Source organism: Platichthys flesus, chromosome 23 (assembly GCF_949316205.1).
Source record: "Platichthys flesus chromosome 23, fPlaFle2.1, whole genome shotgun sequence".
In the NCBI taxonomy this organism is placed as follows: Eukaryota; Metazoa; Chordata; class Actinopteri; order Pleuronectiformes; family Pleuronectidae; genus Platichthys; species Platichthys flesus.
The window spans coordinates 6,335,986-6,354,151 of record NC_084967.1 but is presented as its reverse complement, the minus strand read 5'-3'; the positions used below and the strand labels follow the sequence as shown (position 1 = coordinate 6,354,151).

Genomic DNA, 18,166 nt, shown 5'->3' with positions numbered 1-18,166 from the left:
AGGGGTGAAAGGTTGGGGACAGAGAGGGTTTTGTCTACTTGCCACTGGAATGGACCCATCTCCCTGAACATGGCCCCCAGTGCTCCTTCTTATTTACATTCCTTTGCCATCTACAAAATGACTTAATCTGATATTTATCCTTATACTGGATATACAATAATGCAATACCTTTAAGTGGATTATGAGCTCTGTATGTTAGCCTCGGGACGACAGATCATAATGTAAACTTTAAGCGAGACAAGGAGAGAGAGCTCTCCCAAATCAGAGAATGAGAATCAGAGACAGGAAATGGATTGACAGAAGAAGAGGAAAAAAAGTCTGCACGAGAACTTAAGGGTGAAAGAAACAGAGAGCGGAAGAGGAAGAGCGAGGCCACATCTATCAGACAATCTCCAGATCCCACATAAAGGAAAAGGCACATCTCAAACAGCAGGCACTTTGGGGAATATTGCACTCCTCCGCTTCTCTTTCACATCAGGCCCAAAGCGAACATGAAAACCTACAACACACACAGACAAAACATCACACTGCTACGACTGTGGGCTGCTGACGTGGAGAAGAAGGGGCTCCACGTTTTATCTGCGCACCCCTCCTCCACGCCCAGAGGAAAAACCTGAAACAAACAAAACTCGTCTGAAAATTTTTTCTCTAATCAGCGATAACGGAGCACAAAAAAAGGAAAAAAATCTCAGAATGCAGAGAGCATCATGTACTCAACCGAAAGAGTGTGAAACTTTTTCCTGATAACATTCACGGGGGGCAAAGACGACGGAAAGAAAGTCACGTTGACATCTCACTCAGGCGAGAGAGAACTTCCCAAGAAACGAACGGTTTAGAGGGACACCAGAACGAACGAGAGAGGGAGAAGGAGTCAGAGAAGGAGAGACGGTGAGGGGAGCAAGAACTGGATAATTGGCAGCGAGTCGAGGCTGCGTTCACCACGCGCCAGGCGGCACAGCTTGAACTTAAAGCGCCGCTGCGGCATAATGAAGATGTGGCCGCTAATTAACATATGGGGTGCGAAACAGGTTGGTTGGCACGCGGCGCGCTAAAAACTCCAAGGTAAAGTTATTATTGGGGAGTAATTAGCTCTATGAAGTTAATGCGCCGAACAATAGCTGCCAGCGCCGCACAATATGGCTCGCATCTGAGCGCGCAAAATAGCCCCCGCTTAAGTGCGAGTCCCACAGCTAAAATCTGTTGGCGACCATATGCTCCGGCAATTAATGCAAGACCTGGATGACCTATCGCTGAAGAGGGGACGTGTGAGCGATAGAACCAATAATTAATTTGGAGAGAGAGAGGGAGTGAGAGAGAAAGAGAGAAGAAGACGGCTTTTAATATTTGTCCATTAAGTTGCTGTGGAGGGGGGCTATTAGAGGCCAGCCTGCTGTGAGTGTAAGGGCAACGGTTTGTGTCACAATGGCACCGCCGTGGCTATGACACACACACACACACACAAACTCACACAGGTACGTCTGTGTGTGCGTACATTAGACAGAAATCATGTGAGTGAGGGTAGGTCTCAGTGGGAATGGCTGGTTGGTCCTGGTCCAGCTTACGTGTGTGTCTGTGTGTGTGCCTGCACATTGACTCATACAGTTCGTAAGTAAAACACAAATTACACTGGTTGCGGTGTAATGGGAGTGATTAAACAATTACACAGGCAATTGGGTTAGCCGCTCCTATGCACAGAGTACAGAGGTGCTGGTGTTGTGTTGTGTGTATGCAGTCTACTGTATGTGTGAGTGTGTGTGTGTGTGTGTGGAAGTGAATGAAAGGCAGGCTATTTTATATAGTCTCTGCTTTTCTTTTCCTTTTCCTTTGCCACAGAATGAAAAATAGTCGGCACGGACACAGGCTGTGCTTGTGACTGCTACAGGTATCACACACTGAGAGGTGTGTGTGTCTTTGTGATTGAGTTACCAATCTAGATTAGCCTTAATAGGGAGCTTGTTAGCCGCTATCGCCAGCATGTCTGGCCTCTCTTCAACCAGTCAAAGCGTCAGGTGGCTTCACTCATTTCCTCATTCTTCCTCCCTTTCTCTTCTTCTCTGTCTGCTCTGCCGACTCCCACTTACAGCAACGTCGGAGCTCGATGAGATTAAAGACAGCACACGGGGGTTCGACCACAGAGTAAGACACGTTTACAGTATGTCTGTGAGTGTGTGTGTGTGTTTTGTTTGAGTAAGTTTTGATTCATTAGGCAGGACACACTTTTGTTCCCTCATCCCTCTGTTTCAATATACAGTGTGTGTGTGTGTGTGTGTGTGTGTGTGTGTGTCTGTGTGTGTGTCTCTATTCTATGAAAATGTGTGCATGCTCTCAAGGTAAGCTCCGAGCCGCTCGGCAGGTGAGCTCCTTTCATCCCCGTCGCGGCTCCCCGCGCGGCAGCAACAGTCGTCCCCGGCAACACCGAGGGGAGCCTCGGAGACAAGTCACTTAATTAGAACGAGAGGAGACGAGAGGGAGAGCAAAGGGAAGTTTGAAATGTGCACACCCCTTCAAGCCTAACAAGAAGCTCCTTAGCGGGGGGTGGGAGTGAGGGTGTGTGTGTTTGAGTGTGTCTGCGTGTCTTTTTTTACATACATGTTCTCATTTTCCTAGTTTTACCCTCTGACTGAACAAAATAAATTAACCACAAAGTAAGGGTCGATTTTCTTGTTATTTACTTTCCCAGGGGGATAAGTTGTTAAGGTCAAGCTTGGGGTTTAAGTTTAAGACCGACATTTTGATTAGGTCAGCTGGGTTAAGGTTAAGGATGATTTAGGATCAGGGCTTGGATTGAGGGTTAGGATTAGTCGCTGTAGATGTTAAAGTTAAACTGAGTTCAAGTTCAGGACCTGGACTAAAGAGCAGATCAAGGGTTAAGCCAGGATTAGCTGATGCAGAATAAAAGAATCCTTGAACAATTTGTCGCCAAGTACATGCACGAGAGTGTGTGGGTGTGTGTGAAAATAAATGAATCATAATCGTTGCTAATTTGTGGATAATTCCAGGTAGAATCAATTAGTGACTTGAGCACACTAATGAACGCTGCATCCCTGTGTGCGTGCTGTTTATAGTGTGTGTCATTAGCTGGTGTTGCTTCTGAACTGGCCTCTGCAAATAAACTTGCGCTCGCTCATTGGCCACACCGTGTGTTTGGCGGGTGCCGTCGGCCTAAATAACTGATGCTAACATGCATATCGGTAGCTTGATTTGGTTTCAGGGTGCAAAAAAAAAAGGAAACCGGACGCGAGGACAATAAATAATTTGTCCTCCTTTCATGGGGGGATGTGTGTCACTCTCTTCTCTTTTTCATGAGCTTGATTATTCATTTCATTTCATCACCTCTTCCAAGTGGACGGTTGAAAGCATTCTTCACAGGCCTTTCGGGGTTTGGGTCTAACAAAGCCAAGGACGCACACAGACACAAACACACGCACACACAGACACACACACACGGAGGGACAGCTGAACTCAGCCTTGTTTGGGAGAAATGCAATCACAAGGGGCTTATCATACAGACAAAAACACACACACACACACCCCCTAACATACTGAACCTGGTGCCCTCTCCCTGGCAGGCCATTGTATTGTGGGATTGTGCGGACAATCTCTTCATGAATGATTAAGCAGTGTATTTCTCAACCAAGTCTTTGATGATGAGTGTGTGTTTGATCATCGGGCGAGAGTGCAGCGCTCTCTGTGACTGCTTGCAATACATGTGTGTGTGCGAGTGAATCAAGGCCCATATTTCATATTATTGTTCATATTTGTGCATACTTTGATGTGTGCGATGTATGTGAATATGTGTGTGTGTGTGTGATGAGCTCCGGCGACGAGCCCCTGTTGATTGTGTCCCTCTCTTAACGAGGCTGCCTACAGCTGCCCCTAGTTGTGAGAAACTATTGTTGGGGCCTGTTCAATGGTGAGATGCTTGTTTGGGAAAAGGTTTTAAAGTCATGGGAAAAGAGAGCTTTGTCTCTGCGGGGTCGTGAGGGAGTGAATCATGAGCGGACGTGTTTATAGCTTAACACACACAGCTGCGGCAAACACACATGCCACATACACGCACGGGTGAAGGGATGGACGCTCAAGAATGCACAGAGGAATCCTCAGAAACAAACGTGCTCTCTTTTTTTGTCAAAGGGACCAAAAAAAGAAAACGAGAAACAATTCAGAATTTAGCTCGCACAAAGCAAATAAACACAGCTGCTTTACGGAGAACCGCAGACTCACAGAGACACACGTCCCACACACATGCTATCACAAGGTCTCTTATCACACAAACTGTGCATGGCTAAACTCTCCGGAGGAAAGGGAATGTGTGTCTGCCTGTGTGTGTGTGTGTGTGAGCTCCTTCTTGGACAGGGTGTCTCTTTATGACACAAAGCGCGGCTTTCTCAGCTCAAAATGCAGTGTCGTCTGCCTTTACAAAGGCCTGGGCTATTCGGTCCAAGCCACCTGGACCAACATAGAGGCTCCAGTGTAGCCCCCCCCCCCAAAAAAAAGGACAATACTTCCATTTTTAAGTGAATATACCCCCACCCCCATTTTCACTAGACCTAAAGACAGGGACCTTTTAGTTCCATCTACTTTGTCGATATTTTTGTCTGTCTAAGACAGTGTGTGTACAAGCGACATGATTTGATTCATTAAACATCTCACTCACAACAAGGTCGCTCCAAATAAGACGTCAACTCAGTTTGTGTGAGGAGAATTACTCCTGTGCATGTCAGGTGACAAATAGCAGAGGGAACAGAATCCTTTCCTGTTCCTGAGGGGAGAAAAACAAGCTGATTACTTCACCAAATGTGTGTTGAAGTAAAAGCCAGAAAATGCGGAACTATATCTACTGTTATTTCTTGTAACTCTGCAGGATATGTTGTAAAATATATGGGGAAAATATAACTACTTTACATCTAAATAAGCAGGTATATGTGGGTAATTTAAATACAGGTAAACCCCACAAAATAAGGCTATTTTACCTTTTAAATTGAACCAAATCAAATAACCGCTCACCATGGGGGGCTATAGGTCAGGGCCGACCCTCTCCTTCCCTCCCCTCTTTTTCTATCATCCCTCTACTGTCACCACTAAGTGGCCCAAAAATAAAAACAAACCCTGGGTTTTTCTGGAACCTGTTTCTTCATCTCACCAGTGTCTTCTGGCCGAGTTGCCTACTCTAGATTTGTACAACGCAGCTGTCGCTGAAGTGAGCCAATCTACTGCGCTCTCTGCAAAAAGCTCAGCAATCACTCACAGACAGAATGGAAATGGAATTAGGGAAGTGTGCTTCACTGACAGTCTGATGTGTAAACTTTGATTTATATAATAAGGACTTAAGATGCACACACTGTACTTGCCAGCTCCCAGCTTCTGATTTGACAGACTGACCACTTTTAAGTGATTACACAGGTTGTGAATAGTTGCATGCATGTGTGTGTGTGTGTGTGTGTGTGTGTGTGCGTGTGTTTTAAGAGGGAGGGGATGTTATAAGTCACAGCTGATTCAGGTCCCAAATGCTGATGGCTGAGCAAAGAAAAGTTGTAACAATCACAGACGCAAGATTGAACCCCCCTCAACCCAGGACACACCCACACACCAGCCTCACCTGGATTTGCTGCTGCAGGAGGTTGATTTTGTGTTGCTGCTGCAGAAGCTGCTGCTGTTGCCGGGCAATCTGAGGACAGGGCACAAAACACACTTTTAGAGTGTACAGTATATATAGCACATATGTGTGTGTGTGTGTGTGTGTGTGTGTGCAAAGGCCCTAGGGGAGAGGCGACACATCTGCAGGTTTCTGAGGCCCCATTTGCACGGCACAAGGCCGATGTCCTGCGATGAAATATTGAGAAGCTCATTTCATCTGGACTCAGCTCATCGCCAAATGGACATCAGTGTCACACCGACACACTTACTGACAGCATTCTCTATCATGTTCATACAGAGAAGGACAAACCATTTTTTTTGTCTGAAAAGAGTCTGTATGTCAGGATTTACTTCCTCAGGTTGAGTCAATTCTGTGGCATTGGGGTTTATAAAATGTATACAATCCATTTACAACAGTTTGGATGAACAAAGAAATACATAAAAGTCAATCAAAAATTGACTGTTGTCAGTGTGTGTGTGTGTGGGGGGGGGGTCATCGAACTGCTGACCTCATGGTTGGTCATCCACCAACCATGAGGTCAGTCCCCCCCCATAGATGTTGAATGCACTACTTGTTAGTTGCTTTGAATAAAAGCATCCGCCAAAAGACATGTCACATATCCTCAAACTGTCATTCATTACTTAAAACCAATGTCTTTGTTTGCTCTTCTTTTGAATTCATTCTAACTTGGTTTGTGGCGACGCCTCAACTACAAAATAATTATGAACTTCTGCACAGACAACTCTCCCGCGCTTCATCTTGTGGAAAGGAAGCACTCAAAGTGTACAGTACACATATACACTACTCATGCTGCTCATATGACAAGACTCATTGAATGTGCACTGGTGCGAGATGCAGCCAAGGGCACGGAACGGCATTGTGTTTGTCACAGGTGATTTGTCCTTACAGCTGTGTTCCTGTTAGTAACTTGTTCTCTCTGTTAACCCGAGCTTTCCAGGAGCGAAAAAACACAACAAAGAGGAAAACCCTTCTCTATGCAAATACCTGGCAGACTTTTGCCTAGGAGCTTGGAGTGTGTATGTGTGTGTGTGTGTGCGTGTATGTGTGTCAGCGACATCCACTCCAGCACAACATAACCTCTGCTCATTCCTTTGCAATGTCCCTGAATTCATGCTGCCAAAGGTGCACATCTGTGGCTACATGTACACTATATGAAGTGTATGTGCCTGTGTTTGCACGTGCATGAGTGTGTGTGTGTGTGTGTGTGTGTGTGTGTGTGTGTGTTTAATTGAGATACAGTAGAGGACAGACAAAAATGCTGTGTGTTTTGTTGCTTTCAAAGCATAGTCCACTTGCTGTAAATCTGCGTGAAGATGTCTGATGACCATTTGTGATGTTTCTGTGTCTATGTGTTACCACACGTACTAAATGGTGTGTTACCATATAGCATTTGATTCCAGAATGTGCCTTTGTTTGGTGTTTACAGCCAGGCAAAATAAATGCAAAGGCTTTTTTATGTGGTGGTATCACTGCAGGTAAAATGTGTTAAGGAAAAACCTGTAGAGTTTGTATTTTTAACTATGGCAGGTTGCCCAAAGACTCATTATATTTACATTGTACTACTGATCAGGTTGGAAATAAGATCTTTCTCTCAATTTGCAAAATCAAACCATACAACATGACTTCGTGGGATTTTTTTTTTTGCAGTGTAGGCCAACATCATATTTCCAAATGAAACACTTCCTCTACCTGGTCCTGTTGTTGCTTGGCAAGCTCCATCTGTTGCCTCTGCTTCTCCATCTGCGAGGCGGCCAGCTTCTTCTGCTCTTCATGGGCCGCCAGGAGCTGCTCCCTCAGGCTGCTCAGCTGACCAATCATGCCCATGAGCTGGCGCTCTTTCTCCGCCAGGCTGTCTGGAGTACCTGTGGGGTTAAGAGAGGGGGTAGGGGGGAGAAAAGGGGTCAAAGGTGAGATGGCAGCACTTTGAAGAAGAGAGCAAGACTCGGCTGAGGTTACGCAATGAAACTGAGCTGTTAAATCCTGATTGGTACAACTAGAAAGAATGTCTCTGCAGTGTTTTGGTGAAGGAAACTATGATGCACTTTAAAAGCTGTTCAGATGTAGCAGACAAATAGACAGACAGTAAACCAAATGCTACAACTGCTGACTGGGATCTGTGGTTCACCCTTCAGTCAAATTGCAGATATGTTGTTAATTATGTGCCCGCTGTCGTGTCCTTGAGCAAGGCACCAGCAATCTGCAGATTTTCCTTGTAAGTAAAATTACTTTTTCTCTACCTCAAATATCAAACGTAGTGTGAATAAATTGAATATGCTGCAAAGGAATCACCGTCAGTTATGTTTCATCCCAAAAGATTTAAATGAAATAAAGGGACTAATGTAAGGGAAGAAGATCAGAATATGGCAAAGAACAACATCATCAGAAAAGATGCACGGTCACATGAACATACAAGATACAAAGTTGGAAATTATATATATATTTTAAGCTGAGATGGGACGGCATGGTTTTCATCGTGTGTTTGATATTTTCATGGCTATCCAGAGGTCAGAAAGGATTGTGGGGGCTGAGGTCCGGGGTTCAGAGGCATGAGGGAAGCAAGGAAGGAACAACAAAGCGGTGTAAAGCTACCCATGGCTTGTTGGTCAACTTAATATATGACTGGTTAGGGGTAAGTTGACAGCAGGAGGGGGGCACATCAGCGGAAGGTGGGCATATGTGCTGCATGCTGAGTTTTAAAACCAGATGTTGACTCCTTTCCCTGGGCACAGCAGTGCTCACCGAGACCACATCCGTTACTGCAGTCATTGAAATACACAATAAATCTGGCACGGAAACATTTTTAAACAGGCAAATATAAAATCGGAGTCAGATTCATTCAGCTAGGTTTAAAATTTACATCTTTTGCGCTAAAACTTGAGGAAATATCTGATATTTTTTTATTTGGTGGTAAATATTGGGTAAATTCAGGGATTTTGCTTTTGCTATGCTGCATTTGTGTGTGTGTGTGTCTGTGTCTGTGTATGTGTGAGTGTGAGTTTGAGTGTGTGTGTGTGTGTGAAAGACAGAGGGAAGAAATAGAGCAAAAGAGAGAAGGAGAGTGTCTGGTCTGTGTTTACCCTGCAGTCAGCCAACCTCCTGCTCACATTTAGCATGGCCTGACCTTTGACTCCTTAGATCCTGACATACCAGCTCCATTACAAACACACACACACACACGCTTCCACACAAGGCCTAAATCATTCAACAGGATGTAGTTAGAGAGAGGCACACTGAGGCACAATCAGCACGAGTGTGTGCGCACATGTCTGGTCATATGTACCGATGTTTGCCTACATGACTTTGTTGTGTGTGTGTGTGTGTGTGTGTGTGTGTGTGTGTGTGTGTGTGCGTGTACGTGCGCATGTGGGTACGCGCATGTGTGGAGTAGCACAATCCTCCATTGTTCTTCAGCTGCTACCTTTAACAGGGCCACATTCCTGGGCCAGTCAAACCAGATGAGGAAGGGAGAAAGAGGGAGAAAGAGGGAGAAAGAGACCGGGGAAGGAAAGGAGAGAAAGGATAAAACAAGAGAGGGGAGATGAAAGGGGTGAGTCGGACGAGGGGACGGAGGGAGCGAAGGCGGCTGACCTGCCCTTTGACCATGCGGGGAAGGTGATAGCCATCCATTTGTCCTCCCTGTTGGTAGCCACTGCCACCTCACCTCACCCCCCCCTCAGCTGCCCACCGACCCGACCCCCCCCCCCCCCGCACTCCATCCATCCGCCAACAATGAACAATAAAGGCAACTGTCGGGAGCGCTGGCCGCTGGAAAAATAAACACGCCGCTGTCCTAACTCACAGACCCACCTTTGTAGAGCCAGAAAGAGTGTGTGTGTGTGTGTGTGTGTTTGTGTGTGTGTAGCTGAAGCTGACCAAGACAAGAAAGAGCCTTGTGTTAAAAACGTTACCCTGTTCAAAATGGGGGTGGGGGAGGAAGGGGGCAAGAGGGAGAAGACGAAGGGTGGTGGTGGTTGGGGTGGGGGTGTTGCAAAGGTGAAATGATGGATCAAAGGGGTCTTTCTTGCTGGAGCGTTCGTTTAAGGGTTAAGCCCCCCCTTTGCATGTGCACACACACACACATCCGTGCACATACACAAATGCAAACACAGTAAAATTAGGTACTTCTGTGTGTGTGTGCGTGTGTGTGTGTGTCGAGGTGGAGGGACATTCTGAGAAGTAAGGTGCGAAAGAGAAGACAGACAGTCTATTCTTTTTTTTCATACAAGCTGTTCTCAATCCCCCTCTCAGCTGTGGATCTTTCATCAGTAAACCAGGCTATTTGCAGAAGACGAGGGAGAATCCAGGAAAACAACCCGTTTCCCTAACTGAGACGAAGCTTTGAGAGAACTTGTGAAGCTGCGAGCTGCTTCTGTCGCACCCATTCAGATTTTCCCTGGTTCAGCCCCATAAATCAACCTCGCGTCGGCCTGTTTCCTCAGCTGCTGCGAGGCGGGAAGGTGGATCGATAACTGGTTTCCTCCATCGGTTCACACACATTCCTCCTTAGGCAGATTGCAGCGGCCTGTGCTTCCCTACAAACCTGCCGGACCAGCACCAACCCCACTCTATTGTTCCCTCTCAGTACACACATAACTCGCACTACGGCGTAATTAACCAATTTGTAACAATGTAATACTTGTCACCGCATTCGCGCCGCTAATTAATGACCCCGGCTGCATTGATAACTCCCCCATGGTAAGGAGGGAGATGTGGGGATGAGAAGGCTGAGGAGGGAGAGAAGGAGCAGAGTGGAGGGAAAGGATAATACGGCAATGAGAGGTGGAGAGGAGAAGATGGTGTAGGGAAGATAAGGGAGTTAAGAGAAGAAGAGGGAGGGGAGGTGGAGACTGAGAATCGGTACAAGAATGTCGACGGAGGAAAACAGTCTGGAAGTATATTGAAGTACATTTGCATTGGGCACGATAACCATATTACTGCAAATAATCAAATTGAGTAGATTTTTTAACCTGATCAAATTTAAGTTTGATTAAAGCACATGCAGCATGGTTTGCGGTAACCTGATTTTCCCAGTACATGGCTTGTGTGGCGACAGGACTGGCGACATGATTTGTAGCCCGAGTTTCGTACTGTAGAAATAACAGAATCGGATGCATGTCCTGGGAATATTTTTGTCTTAGCATAATTACTCCTAGAAGAACTAACTGCAGGTTTACACCACTGTTGACTTGACAGATAATCTTTGTGTAATAATCAAACGCTAATTTGATTTCTGAATTACTAGCTGTTTATTGCATCTCGCCTTAATATTTTCACTGAGCATGATACTCAGCCTTATTTGTTAATATTATACTTTTCTGGCCACGACTGTTGGGAATACTGCTGTATCCCCTTGAATTGGGTTATTTTTAAGGATTTTGCAAGGATCATTTTTAATGTATTGTAAGAAGAACTGAGAGGGAACAGGAAAACACTGTTCTCAGTAGTTTCAATTATGGTAAAAAGAGCTGGACAAGTTAGCAGTCGTCTTTTCTACAAGTTCTACAGAGGGTAATTGTGTTATAAATGTTACAGAGTTAAGTAAGTATCATTATAACAGGCTCCATGTAAGTGACTTATGTTTAAATGAGTGAGATTTGCTATGGGAGCTGCATGGGGCCTTTTACTGGATGCTAACGGAGCGGGGGGTGGTGGCTCAAAATCACTGCTCCACACTGAAAGCTCTTCAATGGAAATGGATTGAGGGTAAGGGGGGTTAAGGGATGCTCTTACACACACACACACACACACAAGTGCACGCACACACTTGAAACAAACCGGTGTACGCGCACTTTCCACATATTTCTATCTTCTCCCATAATAATAGCCAATAACCGTTTTCACTCACCGACACACATTATTATGTAAGCACTCTTAAGACATACACACTTAAACTGCGCGCAAACACACACACACTGATACTCTCGTACATGCTCCTGATATTGCTCCCCAGCTGTTGGTGTGTGGTGCGCCAAGCGGGACGCCCCTACATAGAAATGTCAACGCGACGGGGAGCTGGGAAAAGGGGGTTTGATCAATGGAGCCCCCCTCTCGACAGCGGCGCCGCTCCGCGAGCTTCTTTGATTACATATTGCTTTGCTTCCTAATGAAGCTCAATTACGAGAGTAGAACGACAGCTTTGCCCCGGAGTTACAGGGAATAACAGCCAGTCCCCTCCACCTCTCTCTACCTCTCTTTTTCTCCGCCTCTCTCACGTCTTTTCCCCTCTTTCCCTCTCTGGCTGACTCTCGCTCTCGCACGCTCACAGCGCAGCAGCTCTCTCGCTCCCCTCTTCTTTCCTGCGCCCTGCTCTGGTCTGTCTGACTCGCTCTCAGACGTTAAGAGCGGGTGGTGTGGATAAAATGGGTGATTAACACTGAGATTAACACAGAGCTGATGAAAAGGTCTCTGACGTTCTGACCTGTTGGTTAAACGCACCAGACAAAGACTGGTTCAGATCAGGGCAGTTCGGTTCATTTGACTCCAGCTCAACTGGAATCAGTCCATTTCTGTTTATTTCTATTTAACCAGACTTTCCTCCGATACCTTTCACTTTACTTACAGGCTTTGCTGTACTCACTGCCCGTATGACCGAGGCATTTATTCTTTTTTTCGGTTATATAGGTGTTTTCAGGAGTTGAGGAAGTACTCAAGCACATTCCAGTAAATATGCAAATAAATGAACAAAAATGTAGCAGTAGAATCAAACGTATCTGTTTAAGTTTTTGCAGATATAGTGAACTAAAGGTGACAAAACCATGGATACGGACAATGAGCACCTGAATTACTTTAGTCACTGAAGAAAATGAAGCGGATATAGATTTGAAATGACACTCTTAATTATTTCTTAATAGATTTATGGACAGTTTTCATTAATGGACATCAGCCATGTCTTCAATCAACAGTTAAGTGCAGCTCCCTTTAGTTTAGTGGTGTCATTACTTAGTTTGTACCGTACCTTTAATTTCTCCAATGTGCCCTGAGCCCATGGCCAAAAGTTTATCCTTCCAGTCCTTCGACAACAGCCTCTCAATGCTGGGGGCCTCTGTTTAGGTGAGGAGGGGGGAGGCAGAGGATAGAGAGAGGGAGAGAGAGAGAGTGAGAGAGAGAGAGAAAAAGAGCAAGAGAGAGAAAAAGAGAGGGAGAGAGGGAGAGAGGGAGAGAGGGAGAGAGGGAGAGAGGGAGAGGGATTCAGTTGGCTGGCCAACATGACAATAAAGCTCATTTAAAGTCCATTTGCTGTAATAAAGGCAGCGGCAGCTCAGCCTAATGGTTGCATCAGCAGGAGAGAGAGAGGTGGAAAGAGAGGAGCTGATAATCGAAAAAAAGAGAGGAAATCTGAAGAGCAAAAACAAGTGAAGAGAGAGAGAGAGAGAGAGAGAGAGAGAGAGAGAGAGAGAGAGAGAGAGAGGCGAAGCAAGATAAAGAGAGAGACAAGTGGAGGAGAAAGGAGTAGAGAAAGAGCGAGAGGCTTTTTCTCCCCTCTCACCTGCTGCTAGAGAATCATTAGCCCTGTGGGTCCTGAGACAAAGAGGGCCCTAATGCACCCGCCACAATGGACACATTATCAGCTAGTGCTTTGTTTTCAATACACACTCCACAGACCCTAACACACACACACACCTGGAGAATCACTAATTACAATCCTAACTATGGCCACACTCACACATGGATGTTCGCACGCACACGCACACGCACACACACACACACACACACAGTGGGGGTAAAGGGAATTGCCACACATGAGGGCACACACATGGAGATTCAATGCTTGATGTGTGCACATACCGCCATTAGCCTGTTTACCAGGTTGTCCATCTTTGACATGAACAAAGGGAAGTGATGAGGAGGACTAAAAGGTGTGTAAGAGAGAGAGAGAGAGAGTATTCTATTTTCTGGAAACCATCTGCACTAGGGATACAAGTCCTTGCTAAGGAAAGAGGTTTTACACTCTGAGAGGGGTGATTAACCAACGCAAACACGCACACACACGTGAATGCATAAAAATACCTGCAAAACACACATAAACAACAGATACAGTTGAATGCACTCATATATGTAGCTGCATATATGCAAACAACACACAAACACACACACACACACTCAAATGTGGAAAACAGCTGAAAAGTTTGTTTGTTCCTGGATACAAGTTTTCCCCCCAAAACGACAAGACTGATTTAAGAAAAAAGTCTTAATCTCCATGGTATTAGACAGGTCTCTTACACACACACACACACACACAGACAGACTTGTGCCTGTTTTGACACAAACACTAATGCTCTCCACAGAGAGGGACATGTTACGTGTATTGAGTTGAAGATCTGAGTGCTCTTTCTCAACAAAAACTGAGCTTCCCCCTAAACTCTATTTCTCCATCTTTTCCCATCTGTGATGGAGTGAATGTGGAGAAATGAGGAGGATAAACTACCTGGAGATTTTGGGGATTTGAGATGTCACATGATCCTTAACAAACAAGGAGGTGTTGCAAAGAGAATCGAGATGTACGAGGCTTGCTCCGGCACACGTAAAGCACAGTCCTACATATACCTCAGTGTGTGTGTGTGCCTGCAGACTCCCTAGAGGCCTGAATCAGGTCCTTCCCTCTGGCTTTGAGACAAGAGCATCACGCTCCGTTGATTACAATGAGCGCACAATTGCAAACACACACACACACTCTAAGCCAAAGATCAATACTGAATAGTGAACTTGCTGCCCGTCCATCTCTCACTCCTTCTATTTCTCTTCCCTCCATCCTTGCGCTCTGACTGGTCTGTCCTTGCAGTTTTGAGGCTGCCACTCACCCAGTAAGTCAGCAAACAGAGTTTCCGCGCCGCGTCCCTGTCAAAGCCTTCAGGGAATAGGTTAGCGGATGATGGGGATGAAGGTAGGAGGAGGGCGAGTAGAGTTAAGATAGAACGAGAAGCGGTTGCAAAAACAGGGCGGAGGGAAGGAAACACTCGTAGAAGATGAGTGCGCTCCTGTGCTCCCCCCGCCCGTGACAGCTGTCTCACCATCACCCCAACAGGTGCTATTAGGCCCAGGCACTCCCTCTCGCCCTCTCTTCCTCTATGTCTCTCACTCTCATCTCTCCCCCCATCTCCCTCTCCCTTAACAATGACAGAGGCTTTTAAGCCAAAGAGCTTTGACAAGTGAGAGGGAACAACAAATGGCAGTGTCGCCTGTTCTCTTTCCAATGCACTCTCTCTCTCCATCTACTAGTTATTATTTTTATTTATTAACAGGGCTGCAGCCATTGTCCCCAGTGACAGACCAGGGCCACTTTAACTATTAATAAAAGCCAGGAGGCTCTTTCATTGTGTGGCGGACGGAGAAATGGGAGGAAATGGGCAAGTGGAGTGGTAGATAGAGAAGGAGTAGAGAGGAGAGGAAAAATCGATGAGATCTCAATGTGAAATGAACCCCCACTGTCACTCCAACCTTAACCAGGCTTACTACTTTTCTAACCCTATCCTTAACCTAAACCTTAACCTAACCTTGAAACAGCTCTTCACCTTAAAATGTTATGATTTACATAATGGGGATTTGAACATCTTAAGATCCTCACAATTTGTCCATGATTCAAAAGGTGTGTTTGTAACTGTGACCTATCCCACACGTTAACTTCTCAAACTGGTCGTCTTTGTCTTTAAGTGAGAATATGAACTGAACAATGATCACAACTCCCCTGAATCGAAAAAAAATTCTTAAACGACTCTTTCCACGTCTCTCACGTTCACAGATTTATTTGTTTCAGGGGATGGAAATGCACATGATTCACATTTTATGTTCTGCAACTTTTCATGGGGTTTTCACAAGACTCGCCTGACAGTTGGATGGAAACACGGCGAGCGTCTACTATTGCTAATTAGGGCCAAGAATCACATAATAAAGGAGGACAGCACAACACTTTCCATGAAAATCCGAGAGGCTACTCCCTGTTCTTCTGACGTATGGGACACTGAATGTGTGTGTGTGTGTGTGCACACATGTACTATACGTCTGTGTGTGTGTGTTAGCGTTGTTGAGGTAAGCGGGTTGAGTCTGGTACCCACGCAGGGGTGTGGGCCGCTGATTTGCAGGGTGGGGTGTTGGGAGGCAAGGGCAAGGGACAGGGACATTACCCTCCTCCCACATGACATGAATAAAGGGGTGATGGAAGTTAAAAGAAGATGGAGAGAAAGAAAGTGGAATTGTTCAGTTCCACAGACTTAGATAAAAATATGACAACCCAGGCTTCTTTGGGAATGTTGGGCCTGGACAGGTCAGAGGGGTTTAAGATGAAAATCTGTTTGTTGATGTTTCAACCACACGGTATATGACTGCGAATCCCAGTGGTGACTTTCATGCGAAAGCGCCATAATTAATTAATCTGAGGGCAATGTTCCGATTTCTGATCCCGCACGGCTGAGAGGGATTCTGGGAAAAGCAGAGGGGGGAAAACGCTGACAATAACTCTGGAATTGTCGGCTATTATTTTGGCTCATTGGCTCAAACGGAGTCAAGCTGGTGCCCTGCAGCCGAGCCAAAACAACCCCGTCCACCTGCCGAGAGAGGCAGAGAGACAGAGAGTGAAAACAGCGTGTGCAAGTGTGTGTGTGTGTGTGTGTTTGTGTGTGTGTGTTTGTGTGTGTGTGTTTGTGTGTGTGTGTTAGAGCGAGCCCCCATCCGGCTTTTGGATCCACAGCGAGCTTTCGGTTCAGAAGCTGCTGGAGAGCGAAGGAAAGAGTGAAAGGGAGAGGGAGAGAGAGAGAGAGAGATGGGAGGAGAATCAACTTCAGTCCAGCTCGCTCAGACCGCCTTCACGAACAATACCCTCTCTCTCTCTCTCTCTCTCTCTCTCTCTCTCACTCACTCTCTACTTTTCACTCAGACGTTTTGCCCTGAGTCACCACAAGCAGCCAGCTCTATTTTTCCTATTATCTCATATTTGTGAAGCCTGGAGACCTTTAGAGGAGACGGAGGGAGAGGATGGTGAGGGGGAGGTGGTGGGTGTGTGGAAAAAGAGAGAGAGAAAGGGAGGGAGAGAAAGAGAGAGAATTAGGGGAGGAAAATAGAGAGAGAGAGAGAGAGGGAGAGAGAGAGAAAGAAAGAGAGCCCAGGCTCTCGGGTACACAACAAAGGGACCTCTGTGCCAGCGCCAGGCCCAGCCGGGCTCAGAGGAGGGTGGAGGATGAAGGAGGAGAGTGAAGATGAGGAGGAGGAGGAGGAGGTGGGCCCACAGGAAAGCGCCCTGGCTTGGGACCCATGGCCGGCCCAAAAACAGACTCCACATTGACTTGGGCCTTGGCAGCCGTGGGGAGGCTCCAGCTACCCCCCCCCGACCCCTTCCTTCTCCATTCTCCTCCCCCTCCTGCTCCTCATCAACCACCCTCCCCCCAAAACTGAGAAGGGGTCAGCATTGAATAAGCAATTATACAAGCACTGGTGGCGTTTGTCTAAGACTTGCCACCCTGAACACTGAAGTATTGAGATGGAGGGAAGGAGTGACGGAGGGAGGGAGAGAGTGTGGAGCGGAGATGTGCGGTGAGAATAGCTGGCGGCCATGGCAGAGACAGAAGGAGTATGTTTACACGTGAACCAAATATTACATTTAAACCAGAGACGGTGAAGCACAGCACCTGACATGCAAACACCTGAACCAGGTTAACTTCAGTTAATTTGCCCTATAAAGTACGACAGACCAGGATCACTCATCATTATTTAGATTAACTTCAATAGTGATAATAATTAACTCTATTTTGAGAGCATGCATTTTAAATCACAAAGTACAACATGCTGCAACATGGTTTAAATACAGACAGAATTACTTACATAATAATGGTGGTAATAATAATTATAATTATGTTAATAGAGATAAAAGTGCAATAATAATCTGGCACCCCAATTAAATTTAGGAATATACCTTAACATTTTTCCGAGACTTAAAATAAGAAACTTAAGACTAGATTTAGGAAGTGAGAGCACACCCTTGACCGAACATGGCAAGCTGCGCAGAATCTGATTTTTTAAAATATTTTTATAAGGCAAATCAAGCAAAATCGTATAATTATTATCCCCTAATCCAACCTTCACTTCTTCATTTGGGTTAAATATAGATCCAAGCTGCACTAAAGTATGCTATAGATTTGCAACACCTTCGGAACACCTACTACAGCATTATTCAAAGAGTAGGGCTGTGGTTTAAAACTAACAAGTTGTTTCTCTAAGAAAAAAACAAGGCCTGGAAGCACCATTACTATTTCAATAATTTGAGATTACTGTAGTCTTTCAGTAGTCAAGTGATATAACTTTTAACAGACTGGATCTTCTTCATTATGGAGATGTTCAAAGAAACTTCATAAAAGCAGAATATGGAGGGAAAAAAACAACTCCTCACTTATTTACACACTCTTGATACCACAGCTTTTGCTTTTTTACAGCCCGGCTACTCCCTCCACGCTGACGGAGCCAACACAACTCCATTACGAAATGATGATGTTGATATTTTGATGATCAATTCATGTCTGGTTG

At 45.6% G+C, this 18,166-nt stretch overlaps 1 protein-coding gene across 9 annotated transcripts in view; it reads right to left on the bottom strand.

The window, feature by feature from the left end:
* Positions 1-18,166, bottom strand: part of sox5 (SRY-box transcription factor 5) — an 85,662-nt gene that overhangs the window by 32,562 nt on the left and 34,934 nt on the right. For 7 of the 9 annotated variants that reach the window (XM_062382803.1, XM_062382804.1, XM_062382808.1 and 4 more), the window contains exons 4-6: positions 12,615-12,701; positions 7,349-7,521; positions 5,600-5,668 (exon numbers count right to left, since the gene is read on the bottom strand). In XM_062382803.1, coding sequence (XP_062238787.1) covers positions 5,600-5,668; positions 7,349-7,521; positions 12,615-12,701 — 329 coding nt within the window. The remainder of the gene's footprint in view (positions 1-5,599; positions 5,669-7,348; positions 7,522-12,614; positions 12,702-18,166) is intronic. The other 2 variants (XM_062382807.1, XM_062382810.1) reach the window with 1 other exon arrangement.